Source organism: Gadus morhua, chromosome 23 (assembly GCF_902167405.1).
Source record: "Gadus morhua chromosome 23, gadMor3.0, whole genome shotgun sequence".
Lineage (NCBI taxonomy): Eukaryota > Metazoa > Chordata > Actinopteri > Gadiformes > Gadidae > Gadus > Gadus morhua.
Window position 1 is genome coordinate 24,519,470 of NC_044070.1, and position 25,000 is coordinate 24,544,469.

Here is a 25,000-nt window from a genome sequence, read left to right on the forward strand (position 1 = left end):
TAATGTTGGCCGAATACGAAAGGGGCCGAAGAGGGGGGGAAACGTGTTTTGATTGGCTTTTTTTTCCCCGTTTTGTTTCCATATCGCAAGATCGCTCTCCCCCCCTCCCTCTCTCTCTAACTCTCTCCCTCTCTCTCTTATTCCCCCTTTCCCTCTAACTCCCCCTCTCCCTCTCTCTCTAACTCCCCCTCCCCCTCTCTCTCTCTCTCTAACTCCCTCGCTGTCACGTTCATTCCTCACAGAGGAAGAGGTTCTCAGACTCCCCCCCCCCCCATCCCTCCTCAAACCCAGGGGGGAGTCTCCCAAGCGGCCCCCACACAGACCCCTAAATCTGCCGGGTGACAGGCTACCCCCGTTAGGTCGGGATCCCGGAGAGAGACGGGAGGATGGATGTGAAGGCTGAGGAGAAAGAGGAGAGGATGGATGTGAAGGCTCAGGAGAAAGAGGAGAGGATGGATGTGAAGGCTCAGGAGAAAGAGGAGAGGATGGATGTGAAGGCTCAGGAGAAAGAGGAGAGGATGGATGTGAAGGCTGAGGAGAAAGAGGAGAGGATGGATGGCCCCCCAGAGCTTTGTCCCCCCCCCCCCAGCGCGGTGGGCCCAGCCGGGTGCCATCCATCTAGCGGTGGGCTAAAGCTCCTTTGTGATTTAATTGACCTTGATGGAGCGGTTTAATTCGGGACCTGCGTGAGCAGTAACAACCCGACCGCCCGGGCTGTTGAAGCTCTGTGTGTTGTTGATTTTTAGTTTTTGTTTCCTCTTCTGCTGTGTTTAAGAATTTAGATTTTGATGGAACACGTCCTCAATGTGCTCTCACTCAGGACCTTCTGACTCGCCGACTAGAAATGCTCCAGATAGAGCCCCTGGTCTCGTTCTTTAATCTCAACATGCAGCATTGGGAGTCACCATGATGGCCTCCAGTGTCAAACTGTGTTGAAAGCATTTTGATAATCCTTCTGTTGTTTTTAGTGGTTTTGCCTCTGACCTTCTCTCACTCCGTCTTAAACTCCGCTACATTTCTCACTCTCTCTCTCTCTCTCTCTCTCTCTGTGTCTCTCTCTCTCTCTCTCTCTCTGTCTCTCTCTCTCTCTCTCTCTCTCTCTCTCTCTCTCTCTCTCTCTCTCTCTCTCTCTCTCTCTCTCTCTCTCTCTCTCTCTGTCTCTCTCTCTCTCTCTCTCTCTCTCTCTCTCTCTCTCTCTCTCTCTCTCTCTCTCTCTGTCTCTCTCTCTCTGTCTCTCTCTCTCTCTGTCTCTCTCTCTCTCTCTCTCTCTCTCTCTCTCTCTCTCTCTCTCTCTCTCTCCCTGTTACTTAGTTTATTATATTTTATGTTTATTCTTGAATGCGCAGAGAATGCATGTCTTTAGAGTCCAACCCCTGAGGCCCTCTAACCGAGGCCCTCCCTCCCCAGGTACCACTACCCCATCCCCAAGGTCTTCTACGTGCAGCTGTCGGTGGGGGCCAATGAGTTCGTTGGCGAGGGACGCACGCGCCAAGCCGCCCGCCACAACGCCGCCATGAAGGCCCTGCAGGCCCTCCGCAACGAGCCCATCCCCGAGAGACCCCCCCAGGTACGCACGCGCGCACGCACGCACACACACGCATAAGCTCATATACACAAACAGACGCGCGCAGAAACACACGCACACACACACACGCACACAGGCTTGCAAACCCACTGACACTGCTTGCATACTCAGCCACACACACACTCAATTTTATCACATATTTTATCACATATTTAACAATATCTGCCCCAGTTGAGCTCCAACAGTCCCTTGAAGGAGGACTCCATCCCCTCCTCAGAGTTTCCCCGGCGGTTTGGGCGTATTATCTTGCCTCTCGCTTGAGGTCCGAGGCTCGTGAAGCCCTGTGATGAAATGCTGAGCAAACAACGCTGACATGTTTCGCCACGCACACCGGAGCGGGCTGTCAGGAGCGCGTCAGGGCAGCCGCCGCCGCCGCCGCCGCATGGATCACTGAACATCAGCTGGCGTTCCTCTTGAAGAGGAAGCGTAGACCGCAGCGAAACGGCGTAAATCGACACAATTAAACCTTCATCATGACATCCCCACACCTCCCTACCCCCACCCCCGCCTCCACCAATCAGCCTCCAGCCCAACCTCCCTCCGCCTCATTCTTCTGCCTGGAGAAGGTCACTCCAATCATCCCTCCGAGGTAATGCGGCCACATCCATCCTCCTCCTGTCCCTGCCACGTCTCCCAACTCATTCCCACCCCCATACTGTTTCACCTCCGATGACCTCCTCCTCCACCACCCTCTCTCTCTCTCTCTCTCTCTCTCTCTCTCTCTCTCTCTCTCTCTCTCTCTCTCTCTCTGTCTCTCTCTCTCTCTCTCTCTCTCTCTCTCTCTCTCTCTCTCTCTCTCTCTCTCTCTCTCTCTCTCTCTGTCTCTCTCTCTCTCTCTCTCTCTCTCTCTGTCTCTGTCTCTGTCTCTGTCTCTCTCTCTCTCTCTCTCTCTGTCTCTGTCTCTGTCTCTGTCTCTGTCTCTCTCTCTCTCTCTCTCTCTCTCTCTCTCTGACAGAAAACTCTTCTCCTTTGGATGAAACGTCAATATTAATTTGCGATTGTCTATTATTTTATTCCTTTTTTTTTTCCAGTTATTACGATGGATAATTCGACACACATAAACACACACACACACACACACACACACACACACACACACACACACACACACACACACACACACACACACACACACACACACACACACACACACACACCCCGGACTGATCCCAAAGTACCTGCAGGCCGTCTCTCCCCTACCTCTTTGTGTTCTCTCTCTCTTAGACCCGGTGTTATCGTTTCAACAGAATCAAATTCACCCACATCCCCCCTCTCTCTCTCTCTCTCTCTCTCTCTCTCTCTCTCTCTGTCTCTCTCTCTCTCTCTCTCTCTCTCTCTCTCTCTCTCTCTCTCTCTCTCTCTCTCTCTCTCTCCCCGTCTATTGCCTTGTGGCGTCAGTGCCCATATAAATGAACCCTTTGTTAGCGCTTGCTTTACAAATTGAGCCTCATTGTGTCTACCACTGCATATGCGTTTGTATGTGTGCGTGTGTGTGCGTACCTGTGCGTGCGTGTGTGTGTGTGTCTCTGTCAACGCCCAGAGGACGATGATATTGTTTCGAGTCCCTATGGGCATACATGTCGACTTATTGTTATGTAGAGAGTCCCAGGAGAGCCTCTCTCGCTCTCTGTCTGTCTGTCTGTCTGTCTGTCTGTCTGTCTGTCTGTCTGTCTGTCTGTCTGTCCGTCTCTTTCGCTGTCTTTTTCTCTCTCTCGCTGTCTCTTTCTCTCGCTGTCTCTCTCTCTCTCCCTGTCTCTCTCTCTCTCTGTCACTGTCGCTCTCTCGCTGTTTCTGTCTGTGTGTCTGTGGGTCTGTCTGTCTCTGACCTAACCTGCTAGTGCTGTAAGAAAGCACACAATAAAAGCCCATAAAATAGCTCTTATTCATGTTTCGGCCGCAGGTGCATAGTGACCCCCCCCCTACACGATGTGTGGGAGGATGGGCAGCAGTGGGGAACAAACCCCCCAACCGTCTTTGTGTGGGGCTGCCTGTTGTTTTATCGACTTATTGCGCTGAATTGAACATATACCTCTGGGTGCTAGGAGTATTGGTATTGCTTTGTTAGGGGAACATCTGGTTGCTGGTTGTATTTGAGCGGAGTGGTTAATGTTCTATTTGTAGTGAATTGGTTTGATGAGCTCAAATGTGTCCCCTTATTGATAAATAATGCACCCCCTCGGAATATTATAGACCAATCAGAATCAAGTATTCCACCATGCTAGGATACAGGTAAGGGATAGTGTACATTGAGCCAGTTATTATCTGAAATAAACAGACAGGGGGAAGCAGGAGCCAAACGTGAAGCGAAGCGCGGCTTGTACCATCCTTTAGGGGTTAACATCTTAATTATGACTCGCTGTAAATCATCCTGCAGATGACATGGCTTCATACTAAATAAATCATAATTTCACTCAGAATATAAGAACCAACAAATCATTTTATTGATTATTAAATGATCTATTGCATCTGCTCAAAATATGATCTTATGGGTTAGGAATTGGCATTCATGGCGTCTGTCTGTTATTCCTAGCAGCGGCCTGTTTCACAGAGATATCAGATCGTTGACCAATCAGAAAAGAGTATTCATCAACGCTGTGTTGAGGTTACCCGGCGCAACACAAGCAGAAAGATCTGCACAACACGAGAGGAAAGATTACACAACACGAGCAGAAAGATCTACACAACACAAGAGGAAAGATCTCCACTACACGAGCAGAAAGATTACACAACACGAGCAGAAAGATTACACAACACGAGCAGAAAGATTACACAACACGAGCAGAAAGATCTACACAACACGAGCAGAAAGATCTACACAACACGAGCAGAAAGATCTACACAACACGAGCAGAAAGATCTAGACAACACGAGCAGAAAGATCTAGACAACACGAGCAGAAAGATTACACAACACGAGCAGAAAGATCTAGACAACACGAGCAGAAAGATCTACACAGCACGACCATAAAGATCTACACAACACGAGCTGTGCTGCAGTCGCTGCGGTTTCAGTGACGTTAGTTTGACCACAAAGTTTATTGTCGTCTTTTCCCTGGGGTCTCGTGCATTCGATACATCCATTCAGCAGCCAGTAGACCAAATTATGCCCCATTATACTGTCATGGTTACAGACCTTTTTCTTTCATGACTCCTAATTACACCTACAGAATGCATCAGTGTCCTAGCGCACAATGCACCTCAACGCACCGACCGCATGCTTTGTCCGGCCTTCATTGAGCCAGAGAAGGCCGGTCTGATGTGTGAAGCACACCACTCGCAAAGGAAACATGGATGCACATACATCTTGACACGTTTTTGACTAGTCCATGCACACACACATATAACACGGCTGTACGTTTTTTTGGTACTTTTTTGCACATACCCGCACAAGCACACACACACGGTGACAGGTTGTCTCTGAGAACAGTAATGCTTGTCCTGCCTTTAACGTTCATCCTCTTTAAAGTGCCCTGACTCTGGTCAAAGTAACTTGAACCAGCCTACATCTCACTGGAGAAAATAGTTGTAGTTGCACAGTAGTTGTACACTTGTCATTATTCACCGAACCAGTGATGGTTTAAACTATTGAACATAAACTACCTCTGCTCCCCTCGACCTCGGTGTTGCTGAGCGAGAGCCGTTTCCGGGGGAACGTGACGAGGCCACAGCCCTCGTATGTCCACACTGTTCCACCTTTCTCCTTTCATGGGCGGGTTTCCCAAAGAGTCACTGTGTTGCTCCAGTACAGGTCCCTTCTGGGTTAGAAGTTGTGACATCGGTCTGACATATTGATCTATGTGAAAGTGTACAGACTCCGTTGTATGCTAGTGGTTTAGATGGTTTCATATTTTGAATGGTGTATTTTTGCCCACTTTATTCCATCACACTGATGCATTCATCCACTTATTAACTTAAGTGCTAAACTCCTTATATCAATCAAGAATGACTAAAGAGTGTCGGCTGATGCACAGTCCCCTTCCATGGGCCTGAGGTGTCCAACTGAAGGACATTCGTGAGCTCTTTTGGAAATGCTAATTATTGATTCAACATTCTGCAGGGAGAATTTTAACGTCTTTCTAATCATTGTTTGAAGACGTTCTATTTTTTATGATCATTTTCACCATAAGCTACCGCTGTCTTGATCAGACACATTAGGCCTGCAGACTTTAATGCTACAGCCCCCGCACAATCAGTAGTGGGGTTCACGATGTCTATTGCCGGGTCAAGTTAGTTAATTAAATAGTTAATTTATCTCCTTATGTTCTATTTATGAAACGATTTGGTACGCCAATGAAAGTGTTCAAATGAATATAAAATTATACAGTTATTATATTATTCGAAAATGATTTTTATCTTCTATGATATAATAAAATATACATTTGAATATAGGGCATGTGGGGCAGCAGTTGGCTTCTAGACCCGGCTGCCCCCGTTTAAAAGGAGTGTGTGGAAAGCTGAACAATTCTTGCCTATATTTAACCCAAAGCATCAGTGCATCCCTCACTGTGACCATTACACAAGCACAGAGTATAGAGAGACACCCCCACACACCCCCACACACACACACGCCCCCCCCCTCGATGAACTGATATGAATGCTGCAGCATGCACTTTTTTTTTTTGCACATAGCATGCGAGCGTGCAGCGCAATCGACTGGAGGGCCGATGGCCAGGGAGGAGGGCCGGGCTCCTGGGGAAGGCAACACGTCTTCTCCGGCGTGAATCATACAACGTATCAGATCTCCACAATGAGACCCCCCCCCACCCCTGAGGAGAGGAGAAAGGGATGGAGAGAGACCACAAACGTCCTGTTACCTCGCTCACACAAAGAGCTGGGACAGGAGAAAGATAATGAGGAGGTTGATCCCTCTTTGATGAATGGACTCCAGGCCCTGCCCCGATACGAAGAAGACGCGTACTTCTCCGCTGGGCTTCACACGCGTTCCCTGGAGACATGTCCTCTGCTGTGAGGCGCATGTAGAGAGGGACCAGGCCATCGCCTCACCTCGCTCACCAATAGTCAATAATCAATTCACCAGAAACCAAGAGGAGTGTGTTTGTGCCTAACCCGACCAATGAGACTTGCGACTAACATGGTCAATACTTGGTCAATACTTGGTTAATGGTCACGTAAGGGGATTGCACTGAGACTAGGGAAAAATAGTTAAGTCTTTGAAAGCGTGTGTGTGTTTGTTTTTGTGCGTGAGTGAGTGCGTGCGTGTGTGTGTGTGTGTGTGTGTGTGAGTGCGTGTGTGTCTGTAAGCGTACGAATACTCGGTGCATACAAAGGGAACACCCTCCACGCCCGGGGTTCTGGGTTGCGATCCCGTATCAGAAGAGGACCGCTGCCAAAGAGCAGACAGCCTCCTCGTTTCATTGGCCTGGCCCAGATCCTGGTGTGTGTGCGTGGGTGCGTGTGTGTTTGTGTGTGTCTGATTGTGTGTCCGAGGCGAATGTGCTTTACTTGATGCGTGCGTGTCTGTGTTTTGCCCGGAGTCCTCTTCTTTGTGCGAGATCATATTAATTGTTGCCAATTGTGTGTCTACACATTTTGCGTGTCACATTTTTCTCTGTGACTGAGGGGAAATGAATAAAATGTGTGCCGTACACACTTCTCACACTTTCGGAGCTCGTTGCCCAATGACTCGTCTCCACTTTACAACAGAAGTTCTTATTTATTTCCCAGAAATCCTGTGATTTCCACGTTATTTTACAATCTGCAAACAAGTAGCCAGCTGGGAAATGTGAACAGACAACAGATCCGTCCTCCCCTTGTGATCCGACATGACAAATCCGTTGGTGTTAAGTGCTGAGTCTAACCCCGGCGTGCTCGTCATCAACTTGTGTTTCAGACCCCAGAGGAGAAGGAGGAGCAGGAGGAAGGAACGGACGCCAGCAAATCGGAGATCAGCCTCGTCTACGAGATCGCGCTCAAGAGGAACCTGTCAGTCAACTTTGAGGTGAGTCCACAAAAAGCATGCAGAGGTCACTGCGTCGTCAGAGCTCACGGTGTCGCCAGAGGTCACGGCGTCGCCAGAGGTCACGGCGTCGTCAGAGGTCACGGCGTCGCCAGAGGTCCCGGCGTCGCCAGAGGTCACGGCGTCGCCAGAGGTCACGGCTTCGCCAGAGGCCGCTTGCCGCAAGAACCCACGCGACGATGACATCACGCTGCTTACGTCACAGTTACCAGTCCGTAAACCACCCTGTTTAAAATACACGCTTCAAATAGACACGCCTGTCTCTGGGACTCTGACTTGACCTTTTTATTTTTTATGCGTAGTCACCTTTTCTAGTCAGGGTTATGACAATTTGCGATGTCAGAATATTATCACACCCTAACAGCACTTGAACCCTCAGTGGGGGGGGGGGGGGGGGGGGGGGGGGTGATGATTCAGGGCCAATGTCCACATCGTCTTTCTGACTAGAGTGCGCTGGCAGGAAGTGTTTACGCACTGGAAAAAGAGGGCCGCATCTCTCGCGTCATGTTAGCGCCTTAGCTCGTAGCGCTTACTTCCTGTTAGACTTGAGTTAGACGTCCACGAGGGATAAGCAACGCATGCAGACACAAGCGTCACAGTTTGATCAGTGAAAGCCAAAGGATCGTTTTTTATTGGGTAACAGCAACGAAAAAAAAGCGCTTTTCTGAGATTTCCTGAAACTCTGAACCCCGGGCGCTGAGCCTGACTCGAGGCTTCCAGATAATCTTTCTCTGCTTCGGAAACTATTGAAGGGCAGGCGCTCTGAAGAAAAGCCTTGGGTACACGAGCCCAGAGGGGGCTCAACCTTCTTATCAGGATGTTGTAAACAGGAAGGCCTCTTGTGAGCAGTTTCTCGGCATTGCTTTCCTCGCTTGATGTCTTCTTACCGTCATTTTTATAAAACTCATCTCAAACCTGGAATAATATTGTGTCGATCCGTCATCCTTATCCCTTCCCAGAGCTCGTTCTTGTAAGTTCCCTGTTCCCCGTCGGTTACAGGGAATGGATTCCATTGCGATGGTCGATAATGCGTGGGCAAGTGAGTCAGTTAAAACACCCCTTAAGTACGGGCCTACCCTGGGTTTAATCATGGATGTCAAAAAGCAACTCAGGCTACGTATTCCAAAGAAAGATCCCCTGTACACCAGGACTTTCTGGTTGTTACTCATTGTGTCCGGGAGTCGATAAGACACTTTGTTTATTACTTTATTTGACCATAATGTTACAATGATGTGACGTGATGAGGGAGAAGATGGCCTAATAAGGGCTCCACTCGCACATTGTCCACGCTTGACTCCCTGTTACCTTGACACCCAGACACAGGCCGCTATGGGAACACCTCTTACCAACGGGTACAACCAAGCACCAGCCCTAAACTAGCACTGAACCTCCGTCCCTTCAAGGAGCTAAAAGGTACTTAAATGCTCGCATTAAGTCACCTGACAACCAGATACTTGTACGTATTTATCTCGGCTGCTACATACATATCTATTTATATATATTTGGATTCTGAACATATGTATACATATATTTTTGTTGTTGTTGAACTACTTGAGTATTTCCAGAAGACTGGAAGGGGGGAGGGCGGGGGGGTAGGTGTCTCACTCTCCCCAGCCCACATGTGGACATGAGGTTCCAACCTAGAACCTTTCTGCTGGGACTCTCTTCAGACACCAGTCGATCGATTTTGAAGAAATCCAATCCCCTAATTCCTGGGGAATTGAATTTAGGGCCGTTACCTTACCGCAAGATATTAGAGTGTATCCTTGGATGACCCGCTGGGCCTGCACTCGTTGCTCTCTCTCTCTCTCTCTCTCTCTCTCTCTCTGTCTCTCTAACTCTCTCTCTAACTCTCTTTCTCTCTCTCTCTCTCTCTGTCTCTGTCTCTGTCTCTGTCTCTCTCTCTCTCCCTCTCTCTCTCTCTCTCTCTCCCTCCCTCTCTCTCTCTCTCTCTCTCTCTCTCTCTCTCTCTCTCTCTCTCCCTCTCCCTCTCCCTCTCTCTCTCTCTCTCTCTCTCTCTCTCTCTCTCTCTCTCTCTCTCCCTCTCTCTCTCTCTCTCTCCGGCTACGCCCTCTTCCCCTCTACTCGTGATGTGCCAAAAACAAAGGGAGGCTCAGTTTACTCTGGTGCCCCCCCCTTCCTCCACCACCAGCCCTCCCCTCCCTCCCCCCTTCCATCAGGGTGAAGGAGAGAGGGAAATGGTGTAAGTAAGAGAGAACGGGGGAGAGGGTCTGTTCTAAGAGAGGGTTGGGATGTGTGTGTGTGTGTGTGTGTGTGTGTGTGTGTGCGAGGTTCCATGTGATACTTTGGATTAGTGAAAGGCAGAGAGCAGAGTAAAAGCAACAGGATGTCTTCCCGCTGTCTCTGCGTTAAGTCAGTTCTGGATAGTTATCATGAAAGCTCCCCCCTCTCTGTCCCTCCCACCTCTCCCACCTCTCCCCCCCATCTCAACCACAACTGTGCCTAATGCCTATCTGCTCATCCTCCCCACGAAACCACAAGCAATAAGCCAGCTGCAGCCAGCACGCTCCACATTGGAGTGATTAATTAGCTGCCGTGTCTCTGGGGGCCTCAGCGACTGTGTTTTTTTTAATTTTCAAATTAAGAGCGTGTTCTGCTCTGTGTTTTCTTAAGCCGAACACACAAACCGCATTCCTTCTGGACGATCCTCTCGCACTCGCTCTCTCACTCTCTCTGTCTCTATTGCTCTCTCCCTTGAGTTGTATCAATCGCTCCTTTGAGTCGTATCACTCTCTCCCTTGAGTTGTGTCACTCTCTCCCTTGAGTTGTGTCACTCTCTCCCTTGAGTTGGGGGGGGGGGGGGGGGGTGGTTGGGACTCTGACAGAGGAACGCAAGGGGAACCTCCACAACACCATTATCCCTCGCTCTCTATCTCTCTCTCTCTCTCTCTTCCTCTCCTCTCCTCTCCTCTCCTCTCCTCTCCTCTCCTCTCCTCTCCTCTCCCCTCCCCTCCCTCCCTCCCTCCCTCCCCCTCCAGCTCCACCTCCCCCACCTCGGACCCTCAGCTCCGTGTTCCCATAGATCCTCAGTTACTGCCTCTCATGCAGCCCGCAGCCGGGGCCCAGGGTGAACCCGACACCCCCCCCCCCCCCCATGTGGGCCACGTCAGCTCACACGCACACGCACACGGACCCCCTTCTGTTTCCCATGCGACCACCTTCCCAACACTGTAAGCTATCTTTTATTTGTGCTTCATCTGAACCCTGATGAAGTTACATGAGTCACTGGGCGCAGTGTCCCCTTCCCCGTCCCGTCCCGTCACCCCCCAGCGCACGGCGGCTGGCTCCTGGCACCTCAGGGTGGGGGGGGATATCAAACAGATGTCAGCATCAAAGAAGAGCAGTGTCTCTGCCGTCCCGGGACATGCCGGCCCCTCCCCCCCCCACAGGAGGAGAGGGTAGCTCCCTGGGCCGAGAGCCACCCATCGTGGACAACAACGTGGCACAGGTTTCCCCAGGCCCCCCCCCCTCCTACCCCAGGGAGAGAGAGGACCAGGGTTTCCTCCCTGGCTCCTTCAGGGTACCGCTGTCGCCCTGGGAGCGGGCGGGGGGCGGGGGGAGGCCGCCCCGGCTCCAGGGAGGGGCGGGGGGAACAGAAGGAGGAGGAGGGATGGAGATGGTCAGGAACCCAAAAGACATCAAGACAAACATTTCCTGCAGACAAACCCGGTCCTCGTTTGTTATAGATGGGTGGTGTTCGTGTGTGGCTCCACATCCGTGTGTGTGTGTGTGTGTGATCATTGTGTATGTGCGTGTGTGTGTGTGTGTGTGTGTGTGTCTGATCATTGTGTGTGTCTGTGTGTGTGCGTCTGATCGTTGTGTGTGTGTGAGTGTGTGTGCGTCTGATCATTGTGTGTGTCTGTGTGTGTGTGCGTGTGTGTAACCCCATCTCCGTGTCCCGGATCCCGTGTCGTCTGCCGAGACGGACCGCCGCTGGTCTGCGGCGGTCCCGGGCCAGAGGAGTGTGTGACATGCACAAACACTCGCTCCCCTCTCTCCCCCCTCTCCCCCTCATTGTCTCGCTCCCATCTGCCCCCTCTCTCCCCGTATCGCAACCATCGAGCCGGCCTTAGTCGTGTCACACCTGTGGCGTAGGATTGTGTTCTGGCGTCTTATCGCTGCGGCCGGCGCCGGATGGAACTTATTTCCTATCGGCCCGTGTGGATCTTTTCACTTGTCGGACGCTCATTTCCTGCCCCGCGTCTCGCATGGCAAACACAGAGGCATGTCAGCTGGCTGCGTGCTGGTGTACCGACCCTCCCTCCCTCCCTCCCTCCCTCCCTCCCTCCCTCACTCCCTCCCTCCCTCACCCCTTCCCGCTATCCCTCTCACCCTCCCTCCCTCCCTCCCTCCCTCCCTCACCCCTTCCCGCTATCCCTCTCTCCCTCCCGCTATCCCTCTCTCCATTTCCTTCCCTCCAACCCTTCCTCCCTCTCCCTCCCTCCTTCACTCTCCTTCACTCACCGTCTCTCTACCTTACCTCCCTCCCTCCCTCCCTCACTCTCCCTCTCTCTCTCTCTCCCTCATTCTCTCCCTCTCTCTCTCTCTCTCTCTCTACCTTACCTCCCTCCCTCCCTCCCTCACTCTTCCTCTCCCTCTCTCTCCCTTTCCCTCCCTCTCTCTCTCTCTCTCCCTTCCTCCCTCCCTCATTCCCTCACTCTCCCTCTCTCTCCCTCTCTCTCTACCTTACCTCCCTCCCTCCCTCACTCTCCCTCCCTCTCTATCTCCCTTCCCCTCCCTCCCTCTCTCGCTCTCTCTCTCCCTTCCTCTCTCCCTCATTCCATTACTCTCCCTCCCTCCCTCCCTCCCTCTCTCTTCCTTCCTCTCTCTCTCTCTCTCTCTCTCTCTCTCTCTCTCTCTCTCTCTCTCTCTCTCTCTCTCTCTCTCTCTCTCTCTTTCTCTCTCTCCACAAATTGAAGAATAGGTGGATACATATCTGGACATTATTTTCTAGTTCTCATTTACAAAGTGTATTTTTTTTGGAGAAAAATTATGAATAATTGCATCATGTTGACGAACTCAAAATAATCCTTTGAATAATCGAGATATCAATATTGACCAAACTAATCGTGATTAGTCCCGTGTCTAGCAGCCCTACCTCCGGCTCCCAGCGCGGGCTGCAGCTGTACGAGGTTGGGCCTTTGACCCTGGGGTCTCACGCTACAACGCCGCTGCAAGAGGCATGCTAATGTTAGCACGCCGCTCACGCCAACCACATCCACATGCTGACTGCTAATCAGCGCCCCCCCCCCCCCCCCACATCGCTCTCTCGGCCCCCTGAGATCATCGAACCCGACGCAGCGTACGGGAACTGCGGGTCGGAACACAGAAGGGGCTTGCGTCAAATCCCACAGAACGGTTTAAAAGCAAGGAGCTGCCATGTTGCATTTCCTGAGCGGAGTGATGAGCGAGAGCAGAGCGGCTCTCGGGGTCCGCAGCGCTCGCTCACGGGGCTGTTGCTCTCCCTGCTCCGAGGCCCGCTCTGCTACGAGAGGATGGTACGACGCCCCTGATTGGTCCACACTGACACCGAGCCATGACTAATGAGCTGCTGCCTACTAATGGCCGTGGAACTATTAACTACCACTTCTTTAGGCAAACACATTTTTGACGTTTTTTTTTAATGAGCCATGCTCGTTACAATCCTAACAATCACTTTGGCAACGAGAATAAAGGCCTCATAACGACAACAATCTAGAACCAGCGTTTATCTAACAGAGGGAAGTATTTTGGGATGTCAATCCTGCCTGTGAGATTATCCTTGCAGCGGAAAGGGCTTGGGTGTGTGCGTGTTTGTTCTTCTGTTCATGTGTGTGTGGCCGAGACGAGGCCTGTGCACGTGCGTACACGTGCACAATGCCTGCGAACACGGTGCTCTGATTGTGGAGTGAGAAAGGGCCTGGGGCTCATTGTAGTCAAACAGCCGCCACAACAATGTGACAGATTGAGGCAGTTTATGCCTATGCTCGCTTGATTCATACGCAGTGAAATTAGCCGTAGCGCCGAGGGAGCAAGCATTATGAAAAGAATGCATTTATCGTGTAGACCGCGAGAATGACTGGAGAGACTGGGGGGGGGGTGGGGAGGGGGGGGCACATCCTGAGAGACTCTTAGTGATGTGATCGGTGACTCCCACCATCTGATCCGCACTCTGGGTCGGACCCCTAACAACTGAAACCTCAGCCCACCCCCACCACCTCCAGGGTGGCTCCCTTAACACCACTGGAGAGGAGACACCTGCAACCCCACACACACACACACACACACATCTGTACACACACACACACGTCTATGCGCACGCACGCACGCACGCACGCACGCACGCACACACACACACACACACACACACACACACACACACACACACACACACACACACACACACACACACACACACACACACACACACACACACACACACACACACACACACACACACACACACACACACACACACACACACACACACACACACACACACATCTGTACACACACACACGTCTATGCGCACGCACGCACGCACGCACGCACACACACACACACACACACACACACACACACACACACACACACACACACATCTGTACACACACACACGTCTATGCGCACACACACACACACACACACACACACACACACACACACACACACACACACACACACACACATCTGTACACACACACACGTCTATGCGCACACACACACACACACACACACACACACACACACACACACGCACACACTTGCATGGACACCTTTTGGCACCCATACGCACACACACACACACACACACACATGTCTATACGCACACACTCGCATGCACACCCTTGCGCACACACACACACACATGTACACACACGTACACATAAACACACACACACAGGTACACACATATACACACACACTCGCTCAACCCCACACATACACACACACACACTCGCTCACCCACACACACACGTGCACACAGGTACACATATTTATGCACACACACACGCTCGCCCACACACACAAACACAGAGTGGTCTGGGCGCTAACAGGAAGTGGATGTGATTGCAGAAGCATGATTCAAGTCCAGCCGGTGTTTGCTTTGGGTCTCCCAGGTGACCGGGGGGGGGGGGGGGAGGGGGAACCAGAGGCGGTCGTCAGTGCTGGCGTTCTGTGTGGTTCCTTTATGCGTCCGCTTCGTTGACCTGTGTTTACGAGCCAGTCTTTGTGCGCTGGTCGCACATGTGTTTGTTTCTCCCCGTGTGAACACATGTCTCTGGGCCACCCCCGTGTGACCACGGAGATGTGCCGGACCACCAGATGTTGCGGACCACCTGCCGGCGCTGCTGCTCACTAAGTGGACACACAGCGGCCGCGCACAACCTGGCCCACATAAAGCCCCCGCAACAGAGCCGCGCGCAGACCGGTCTCTGCCCCCTTCTCCAGGACACATCCGCACTTACACACGCACGCACGCACGCACACACTCACACACACGCTCACGCACACACGCACGTACGTACGCACACACGAGCGCGTCTTTGCCACAGCTTTTGGACTCGCAGACTCAAACCCTTGTTATAAAGCAGTTGGTTCCGGTCCTTGATTCTGATTGGCCCGGAGTTGTGGTTGAATCCTCACACGTGTATAAACACACACCGGCGAGCGCATGAGATTCATTTTCATGGTTAATGCGCCGCCAACCTCAAAGTATGCTATCCTGTGTTGCTAGGCAACCATTTCACCCTCTTGAGGAGCTTTATTGCTTGACGGAAAGGCAATTCATTATTTTCCATAAATGGTTCTATCATAGTTCATGTTGCTGTGTTTCTTTGAAGTCTGACTAGCAGTCTGTGGTTACCGTTTTCTAAAAGCAATAAGCCACTTGACTCCACTTCGCTTCGTGCCTCAAACGCCCCGAGCTGTTCTAACGTCGGCCTAAACCACGGCCTCTCATGCTCTCAGAAGCTCATCGCGTAAGCTCCATTAACGCAGGCCTGTCGCCGGTCTGTGCCTCTACCGCGCACCTTCCCACAATGCACCACAGGCGGGTTAGGAGAAGGAAGATCTAGGTCACAGAACATGGCGTCTACTCTTTATCTTCTCCTTGCAGGAACCAGGAGAGGAGAGTGGCTCTGTGGTTGAAGAGCCGTCCATCTTGTACAACAACGCAGAACCCACCAGCCCCCCCCCACTCTGCTCCCGCCCGGGCTCACCTCACTCACGTATTCCTCTCAAAGTGTCTCACCGTGGGTCCTCTCTCGCCCCCCCCACAGGTCCTGAAGGAGAGCGGGCCTCCCCACATGAAGAGCTTCCAGACGCGGGTGAGCGTGGGCGAGTTCTCGGCCGAGGGCGAGGGCAACAGCAAGAAGCTCTCCAAGAAGCGCGCCGCCCTGTCCATCCTCCAGGACCTGAAGAAGCTGCCCTTCATCCCCGCCGTGGAGAAACCCAAGACCCACTACAAGAAACGGCCCAAGACCATCATCAAGGTACGCCAGACCCCTGGATTCTTTAAATCCTGACCTCTGGTTTGTTGATACTTTTAATATTCTTTATATATTAACATCTAGATATTGTATATTCAATAAAGTATTCTATGCTATATTAAAGCCGGACGTTTGGGTGTCACGTCCGGATTAGAGAACATTATTTATTGCATAAGGGTGGTAAGAGATTGTAAACAGTGTAAAGTATGAATGTGCACCAAGGACCCTAACCGGTACGGGGAATACGAGCAGCAGCCGTAAGGCCGGGGGCTCGGGCCCCGCCGAAACCACGGGGCAACAAGCAGCGCCTCACTACCCCCCCTCCCTCCTCCACCCCTCCAGACGGGCCCTGACTACGGCCAGGGCATGAACCCCATCAGCCGCCTGGCCCAGATCCAGCAGGCCAAGAAGGAGAAGGAGCCGCAGTACCTGCTGCTGTCGGAGAGGGGCATGCCGCGCCGCAGGGAGTTCATCATGCAGGTACGCCCCACGCCACGCTACGCTAGGCTACGCTAGGCTACGCTACGCTAGGCTAGGCTACGCTAGGCTACGCTAGGCTACGCTAGGCTAGGCTATGCTAGGCTACGCTAGACTCATTAGGCTACGCTACGCTAGGCTACGCTACGCTAGGCTACGCTACGCTACGCTAGGCTACGCTAGGCTAGGCTACGCTACGCTAGGCTAGGCTACGCTAGGCTACGCTAGGCTAGGCTACGCTAGGCTAGGCTAGGCTACGCTAGGCTATGCTAGGCTACGCTATGCTAGGCTACGTTAGGCTACGCTAGGCTAGGCTACGTTAAGCTAGGCTAGGCTATGCCGTTAATAGAACACGGTATGCAAATCGCAAAGGCTGCAGAAAAACAAAAAATCATGCAGAAAATATTAATAAAATAATTTGTGATTTGTTACCGTTACTGACTGGAAATCAGTACGATTCATTTACTTTTATTTTTATTTTACAATTCAATAGTTTAATAAAGAAGTTTATAATATTAATTAATCTCAACACATCGGCCTGGCCTAAAGGAAAGAGCCGTTTTTATGTTGACAGCTTCTAATGTTGTGTTGGTCATACTAAAGAATTATTTATTCATTTTTTGTGAATAATGCACAACATAAGGAACTTAATAAATTATGCCCGGATTACAACATGACGCATTACGTTTAGTGAAGGTGAAACCAGAACCATGAAGTAAATGTTTTGTTAGGTTAGATATTAAATAGTCCAACCCTGTCTCTTAAGTGTTCACTCTAATGCATGATTTCATAAATAAGTGTGCATTCGATTGTACATATTATAACATTTGAAGTCATTGTGCTGCTATTGATTGAATCCAAAGACTGGGGGTGGAAGCGTAGCAGGTTCAACCCCTGAGGGAGTGGAAACAGGACGATGAATAGAAGAGATGTACAGGGACCATTTGATCCTCTTGATGAGTCAGGCCTCAAATATGGAACTGATCTCGGTCTGAAGGAATCACTGGAAAGATCACGAGCCCTGCCGATCGCCTCCGTCCCCTTACAACCATGGGGGAGCGTGTGTGACTCACTGAAGATGATCTTTGGGGAGGGAGGCAAGGGGAGATAGTAATGATCAGATAAAAATAATGGAAATCAGGAAGGATCAGCGTGGGGAAGCACCTGCTGCTCTCTGACATCAGTGGGCATCTTGTTACCATGGCGAGGAGCGGTGAGATGGTGTGAGGTGATAGGGCCATACGTATCCTGTCACACTATACCACTACAGGGAGAGAGGACCCGATGCGGGACGCTATAGGGTCCTGCGCCAGTCATGGCGACACACCGTCCATACAATCTGTTTTGTTAGGGATAAGGAATGGGATTTGACATGTGGTGAAACGTCCTTGTCAGTCCCAGACCATTTGGATTGAGACAGGAACCCACTGGATAGTAAACGAGGGCGTTCTGCTCGTGTCCCAGGGTTCAGAGCTAGCTTTCTGGTACACCTCAGCGGACCCGGTTGGTCTGCTTGCTACCATGGCCGCACCACACCACGGTGTTTGTGTTCTGATTTGTTCCACATCTGGCAACCCGGGATACTCTGAGAGTAAGTACTCGTAACACAAAGGCCAAACAAAACAGACCTTCAGACCCAATGGATGTGTAGAATACTAACACAAGAGAAGTGCTAGGGTACCATGGAATATCAGGCACCAGGTGGAAGGAAGTCTTGGTCTTCGGTATTAGATGAATAATGTTGGAGCGGAGACCGGAAGATGCAAACAACTGCACCTCATACGTCTGGCTTTGGTTAGCGCCAATGGCATCCTGTTTGTTGGTAACATCAACACTGCAGTGTCTCTCCGTCCTTCCAGCTCTCATTAACCCTTCCTCTCACATAAGGGCCGTGTGTGGGATTTCCTTGTGGAGGAAGAAATGGATTAGGGATTCCCCAACCAATTCCAGAGATTTCCTGATTGGTCGTAAACCAGCGTTTCCAGAATCGAAATGGTCTCATGCAGAGGCAGGCGCAGTAAACTCGAAACAGATATATGATCACTGTGAGTTTCCTTGACTCATAAAGAGTTAGTGTGTTTCTATCGAATAACTAAAATAAAAGCTTTTACATCTTGCCTACCGCACCTTTAACTTGACTGGAAATTAAACAAAAACCCATGAGCGCCCTCTCTGCCTCTTTCTCCAGCTCATGTGTCCCGTGGTGCACTATCAGCACGGGTGTGTGTTTGGGCACACGCTTGTATCAGACTCTGAGACGGCACATGTCAGTAAGGAGCGTCAGGGGCATCGAACCCGGTACCTTTTGGCTGGGAGTCGAACACCACGCGACACCACGCTCCAGCCCCACAACATGCGGCGGGGCAACTATCAATGGAAGGGGAGAGGGGGTGCGTTCAGCGCCTGAACCCCTTCCCCTAATGTGTCAATCTGTCAGCTAATTGATTGATTGACACATGTAGTTGGCCCAGTTCGTCCCTAGATATTGGCTGTGCTTCCTAGCGGTTACTTAACCCTCTGGGTACTCCCCTACCCCCCACCCCTCCTGCCCCGTCTTCTTCTGCCTCATTTCATCATATATGTTATGTACATGTCCATTATATATGCTCCCGTCCTTTCTATCATTTCCTGTGTGGGTTTAATGAAGTCAATCTTACGTTAAAAGTAATGAAAAAGGCAGCAAAGAAGAGAAGAGAAGCCAAGCGTCCATCTTTATTGGCGTTCCCCTGCGGAGCGCCAAGCCGTCTCGATGCAGTTAAACCTCCCCTCAGGGTTTTATAGATGGTAAAATAGACCAGTGTGTACCGCTGGACGGGCTACGGCAAACGGGCAGGGTCAAACCATCGCCTGCATGCTGATGTTGTTGCTCGTGGCTCAGGAGGTAGAGCGTGTAGCCGGAGGCCGCCGGTTCGATCCCTGGCTCCTCCTAGCTGAGTGTCGAGGAGTCCCTAAGCCACCCTGACTGCTCCTGACCAGCTGGCTGTCGCCCTGCGTGGCTGACACCGCCGTCGGTGGGTGAAAGTGTGCATGAATGGGTGAATATGAGGCAGTATAGTGAAGTGCTTTGAGTAGCCACTTGCTACTCGTTGTATAAAATCCAATCCATTTGCCATTTAACATCTCACCATGTAACCTTTTTGAAGTAGTTTGGGTTTGAATAGATTTAGCTTGTAGTCAGCTTATCAAATGTGCAGTGCCTTTGTGTACAGTGAAAGATGAGGATGAATTTGACTTGGTATACTATTATACACACTAATTAATTACAGATACAACTAATATGCAGGGCATTATGTCCTGATGACATATTTCTAGTCATTTACAAGTTGCTGGGGAGCTGAATTGGGTAGGTAGATTCAAATAACCTTTCTGTTTTAAGTGTTTAAGCCTGGTTTGATTAGTGTATAGTGGGGAGCAATTTGGATTTAAAGGACAGAAGAATGACATGAGGCTGCATTAAGTATGGAATGCCTCAAGTTCCTTCATCTGCACTATGGGAGGTTTAAGCATACTGCCACAGCCTCTATATACTTAACCACACTCCTTTTAAAAGTCTTCAACCCCTTCATTCTGTCTCTCTCTATCTGTGTGTATGTGTGTGTGTCTCGCTCTCTCTCTCTCTCTCTCTCTCTCTCTCTCTCTCTCTCTCTCTCTCTCTCTCTCTCTCTCTCCCCCACTCTCTCTCTCTACCATCTCCCTCTCTCTCTATCTACCATTTCTCTCTCTACCATCTCTCTCCCTACATCTCTCTCTCATTCTCTACCATCTCTCTCTCTCTCTCTCTCTACCATCTCTCTCTCTCTCTCTCTCTCTCTCTCTCTCTCTCTCTCTCTCTCTCTCTCTCTCTCTCTCTCTCTCTCTCTCTCTCTCTCTCCCCCACTCTCTCTCTCTACCATCTCCCTCTCTCTCTCTCTCTCTCTCTACCTACCATTTCTCTCTCTACAATCTCTCTCCCTCTACCATCTCTCTCTCTACATCTCTCTCTCATTCTCTACCATCTCTCTCTCTCTCTCTCTCTCTCTCTCTCTCTCTCTCTCTCTCTCTCTCTCTCTCTCTCTCTCTCTCTCTCTCTCTCTCTCTCTCTCTCTCTCTCTCTTCCATCTCCCTCTCTCTACCATCTCTCTCTCTCTCTAGCATCTTTCCCTCTCTCTCTCTCTCTAGCATCTCTCTCTCTCTCTCTCTCTCTCTCTCTCTCTCTCTCTCTCTCTGTCCCCCCCTCCCTCTCTGTCTCTCTCTCTCTCTCTCTCTCTCTCTCTCTCTCTCTCTCTCCTCTCTCTCTCTCTCTCTCTCTCTCTCTCTCTCTCTGTCTCTCTCTCTCTCTCGGTCTCTCTCTCTCTCTCTCTCTCTCTCTCTCTCTCTCTCTCTCTCTCTCTCTCTCTCTCTCTCTCTCTCTCTTTGTGAGAGGGACAAAGCTGCTCTTAGCACCGGCGACTAATTCAGTCTCAAAGCTGTTTCTACATGCCTCTTTCAGGGCGCCACTAGGCCATGCTTGTGTTTGTGTGTTCTTTCTTTCACTGTGTGTGTGTGTGTGGGGCTCTAAGACATTGGGAGGCAGCAGGATCCAAACAAGTCTCCCTTTCCCGTCCTTTGTCCCCCGGCCCCCTCCTCTGTCTCTGTCCCGTGTCAAACGGCTCTTAAGGAGGACTGATGAGATTTGTATTTAATAATCAAAAGGGAGGGGGGGGGGATGTGTGTTTATTTTGGTAATTTATTGACGCAGTCTGTCTTGTGGTCCGCTTGAGGCTGTCCAAGGACCACTTAGCGGCCATGCCGGACCACTTGAGTGATTGTGGGCCGAGCCCTGGGGGGGTATTCACCAGCCCCCCCCGCTGCCCCCCCCCACCGCTGTGTCGGACAGTGTATCCGCCTGTTTGCAGAGCATAATGACGGCTAATACTGCGCGGTAACGATATGCTTACATTCTGCCCTGACAGATTTAAGGTTGTGTGCGACGGCGTGTGATTGGTCGTGCGTGCGAGGCCGCGTCCCGCGAGCAGAACGCTAAGCCCCAGGGTCTTAGCGCGGGGCTGATGGCGGACAGAGGATCACATGCTGGCAGTAGAGGAAGGATGGCTCTGTTTAGTTTACGACCGGCACAACGCTCTGCTCCCGCCCCCCGTGGGGACAGAAGGGACGATTCCCCGTGTGTTTCGTTTGGTAAACGAGAATTTACTTAATCCCACCTTCTCTTCTGTGTGTGTATGTACGTGTGCGTGCGTGCGGCGTGTGTGTTTGTGCGTCTGTGCGTGCGTGTTTAGGTGAAGGTGAACGGCGAGGTTGCCACGGGAACGGGACCCAACAAGAAGGTGGCCAAGCGCAACGCAGCGGAGGCCATGCTGCTGCAGCAGGGCTACAAGGCCTCAGTGCTCCCCCCCGACGACCCCGCCGAGGTATCACCCCCTGGGCACAGCCACGCCTCTCTGGTCACAGCCACGCCCCCTGAGCACAGCCACGCCCCTCTGGTCACAGCCACGCCCCTCTGGTCACAGCCACGCCCCTCTGGTCACAGCCACGCCCCTCTGCTCACAGCCACGCCCCTCTGGTCACAGCCACGCCCCTCTGGTCACAGCCACGCCCCTCTGGTCACAGCCACGCCCCTCTGGTCACAGCCACGCCTCTCTGCTCACAGCCACGCCCCTCTGCTCACAGCCACGCCCCTCTGCTCACAAAATACAGTTTACAAGAAAATGGGCACGACATTTTGTGGTGACTTTACACAAGTATAAGTTACAGAATTCACAGAAGCACCAAAAAAATTAAGATTCAGACAATTTCTGATTCACCACAATCTGAATCTTATCGCCGATGTGGCGTTGACCTTCCGGTCCTTCCGGTTTGCGTCCCCCCCCCCCCCCCCACGTCCGTCGTATCCACCCTTCCCCCCCCCCCCCCCAAAGTCTTGACCTGGCGCTCCAGGCGTGGGGGCGATCGCTGCCCTTTTGGTTCCATAAGGTGGACTCGTTATATACCATCAGCCATTCACCGTGACGCTGCTATGGGCCCGGGGGAGCCTAGACCGGGCTGTAAGGAGGGAGGGGGGGGAGAGGGGGGAGAGAGGGAGTGGTGTTGTGCCAGTTATGTAACAGTGCAGCGGTGTATAGAGTATTGCCGTCTCCCCGGCTTATTAGCCAGCAGCACACTGCAGCACTCAGCAGCGTGTCGACAGCAGACAGCCCTGAAGCTCAGCTGAGATACGGCCAATCGCACGGGGAGCTCAGCTGGAATATTAATGCACATTTACCACACGAGTTTGGACGTGCACCAAAAAAAGTTAATTTTTCCGAACTGTTGGACGGAGGGCCACTCGGCCGTGGTCGGGCGGACTCATTCAGAGCCGCGCTGCAGTTGAACCCGGGTCATATCGGCCCTTCTGGTTTTTTGTGTGTGTCGCGCTGAATGAATTGTGCGTTCTCCGTAACCAAGCAACAGCCGTCCCACCGCGGCGCGGCCGTGGCCAGCGCGCCCCGGGATTCAGCCCCCGGGGGACCAGCCGGCGCAACGCTGTCAGGCTGACGCTGGGGTCCTGACAGCTATTGGGATGGCTCTATAAGTGGGTCCAAACTACCTCTCTCCCCCACTCTCTCTCTCTCTCTCTCTCTCTCCCTCTCCCTCTCCCTCTCCCTCTCTCCCCCACTCTCCCTCTCTCTCTCTCTCTCTCTCTCTCTCTCTCTCTCTCCCTCTCCCTTCCCTCTCCCTCTCCCTCTCTCCCCCACTCTCTCTCTCTCTCTCTCTCTCTCTCTCTCTCTCTCTCCCTCTCCCTCCCCCTCTCTTTCTCTCCCTCTCCCTCTCTCTCTCTCCCTCTCCCTCCCCCTCTCTGTCCCCCTCTGGGCCAAGTTCCGGCCCAGACACCCTTCGGCCTGATAGAACCATCAAGCGGCATTAGCCAAGTTAAAGTTCCCCCCACCATAACCGCCAAACACCCCCCCCTCTACCCCCCCAGCACCCCCCTCGGCTCCCCACCCCCACTGTGTCTGTCCGGGCGGTTTAAGGGGCTCTTTCCTGACTGCAGTCCCACTGAGAGGTGGGGGTGGAGAGGGGGGCTGGGGAGGGGGTTAGGGTCTGTAAACACCTCTATCGCCGCGGCTGGTTGATGGTAAACACCGACGGAGGTGACCCCTCTAACAGCGCTGATCCCCATCGTGGCCGGGGAGCAGCTACCCCCCCAGGCTGACCATTTGAGTCTTTAATACAGTGGGAAGGGCCTTGTCTGACTGCATGAAGAAGCAGTTTGTATAAAGTTCTACTTCTCTCTGTCCCTCTATCTCCATTTCTCTCTCTCTCTCTCTCTCTCTCTCTCTCTCTCTCTCTGTCTCTCTCTCTCTCTCTCTCTCTGCGTCTCTCTCTCTCTCTCTCTCTCTCTCTCTGCGTCTCTCTCTCTCTCTCTGCCTCTCTCTCTCTCTCTCTCTCTCTCTCTCTCTGCCTCTCTCTCTCTGCCTCTCTCTCTCTCTCTCTCTCTCTCTCATATATCCACATCACTACAGATGGACGACAAAGGCTGGAACGGACAAAAGGCGCCTTTTACCGAAGTGACAAGTAACAGTGAGTATCCCCACGTCTCACTCGCCCATCGCTGCCCCTCCTCCTGCCCTCAGAGCTTTCCCTCCCTCCCTCCCTCCCCCCTCCCCCCTCCCTCCCTCATGCAGGTGGCTTTAGTGGCGGAGAAGGCCTAGCGTTTAATCTCGGTGACTGGTCAATGGCGACTGACTGTCAGCTCAATCGAACCCTCGTTCCCGTGGTGGGGTGGGGGGGGGTAGTGGTGGTGGGGGGTCCCATGAATCTGTGGGGGGGTCCCATTCACGCAGGCTTATGGGGCCAAGCACACGAGGGTGAGAGGGGCGGCGGGAGGGGAGTCCATGCTGCTTAACGTAGCCTCTCAAGTAGGCTTCACACACAAACGGGCCTACTGTGCGCACACACGCACTCATCAGGGCTCGTCAGCTGACGCCACGACGGGCGTCCCTTCACTCACGCTCCTCCACAGCTTTAGCAGAGCAGCCAGCTGTTCCTTAGGGCAAACATCTTCCAATGGTCCCTTAGATGCTTGTCGATTTCAAGCGATTAAGCGTATTTTCTCTAACTCGGTGTTACGCTTATGCGTGCGCGCATGTACAAAGGTCTTTGTTGGAGGTAGATCCCCTTGTTTGGGTTTGAAGCGAAGAGAGGAGACAGGAAGAGATGGATCTCTCAGGAGCAGCTTAAGTCAGATCAAGGGATGGGAACACGGAGATGGTGGAGAAAGGGTTATCTGCCTTCTCCGTGATATGAAAAGCTCTATTACTAGACGCCCCAACAATCCAGGATTAGGCTTCATATGCTGGTCTTTATATGAATACATGAAAAAAAGGTCTGATGAAGCCTTCAGATCGGTTGGGGGAGAAGATCCTTCCAGAACAATGGTTATCCACATAGCACTAGTTCCGCCTAAAGCTCCCCTGTTGCTCCTCTAGCAGTAAAGGAGGCGTCCCACTGTGAG

General features: G+C 51.9%; 1 protein-coding gene across 2 annotated transcripts in view; it reads left to right on the forward strand.

The window, feature by feature from the left end:
* Positions 1-1,407: 1,407 nt before the first annotated feature.
* The window catches only part of LOC115536891 (double-stranded RNA-binding protein Staufen homolog 2), a 47,848-nt gene continuing 24,255 nt past the window's right edge, over positions 1,408-25,000 (forward strand). For both annotated transcript variants that reach the window (XM_030348352.1, XM_030348353.1), the window contains exons 1-6: positions 1,408-1,567; positions 7,436-7,543; positions 15,844-16,056; positions 16,396-16,533; positions 21,786-21,917; positions 24,009-24,066. In XM_030348352.1, coding sequence (XP_030204212.1) covers positions 1,514-1,567; positions 7,436-7,543; positions 15,844-16,056; positions 16,396-16,533; positions 21,786-21,917; positions 24,009-24,066 — 703 coding nt within the window. In that variant the 5' untranslated portion in view covers positions 1,408-1,513. The remainder of the gene's footprint in view (positions 1,568-7,435; positions 7,544-15,843; positions 16,057-16,395; positions 16,534-21,785; positions 21,918-24,008; positions 24,067-25,000) is intronic.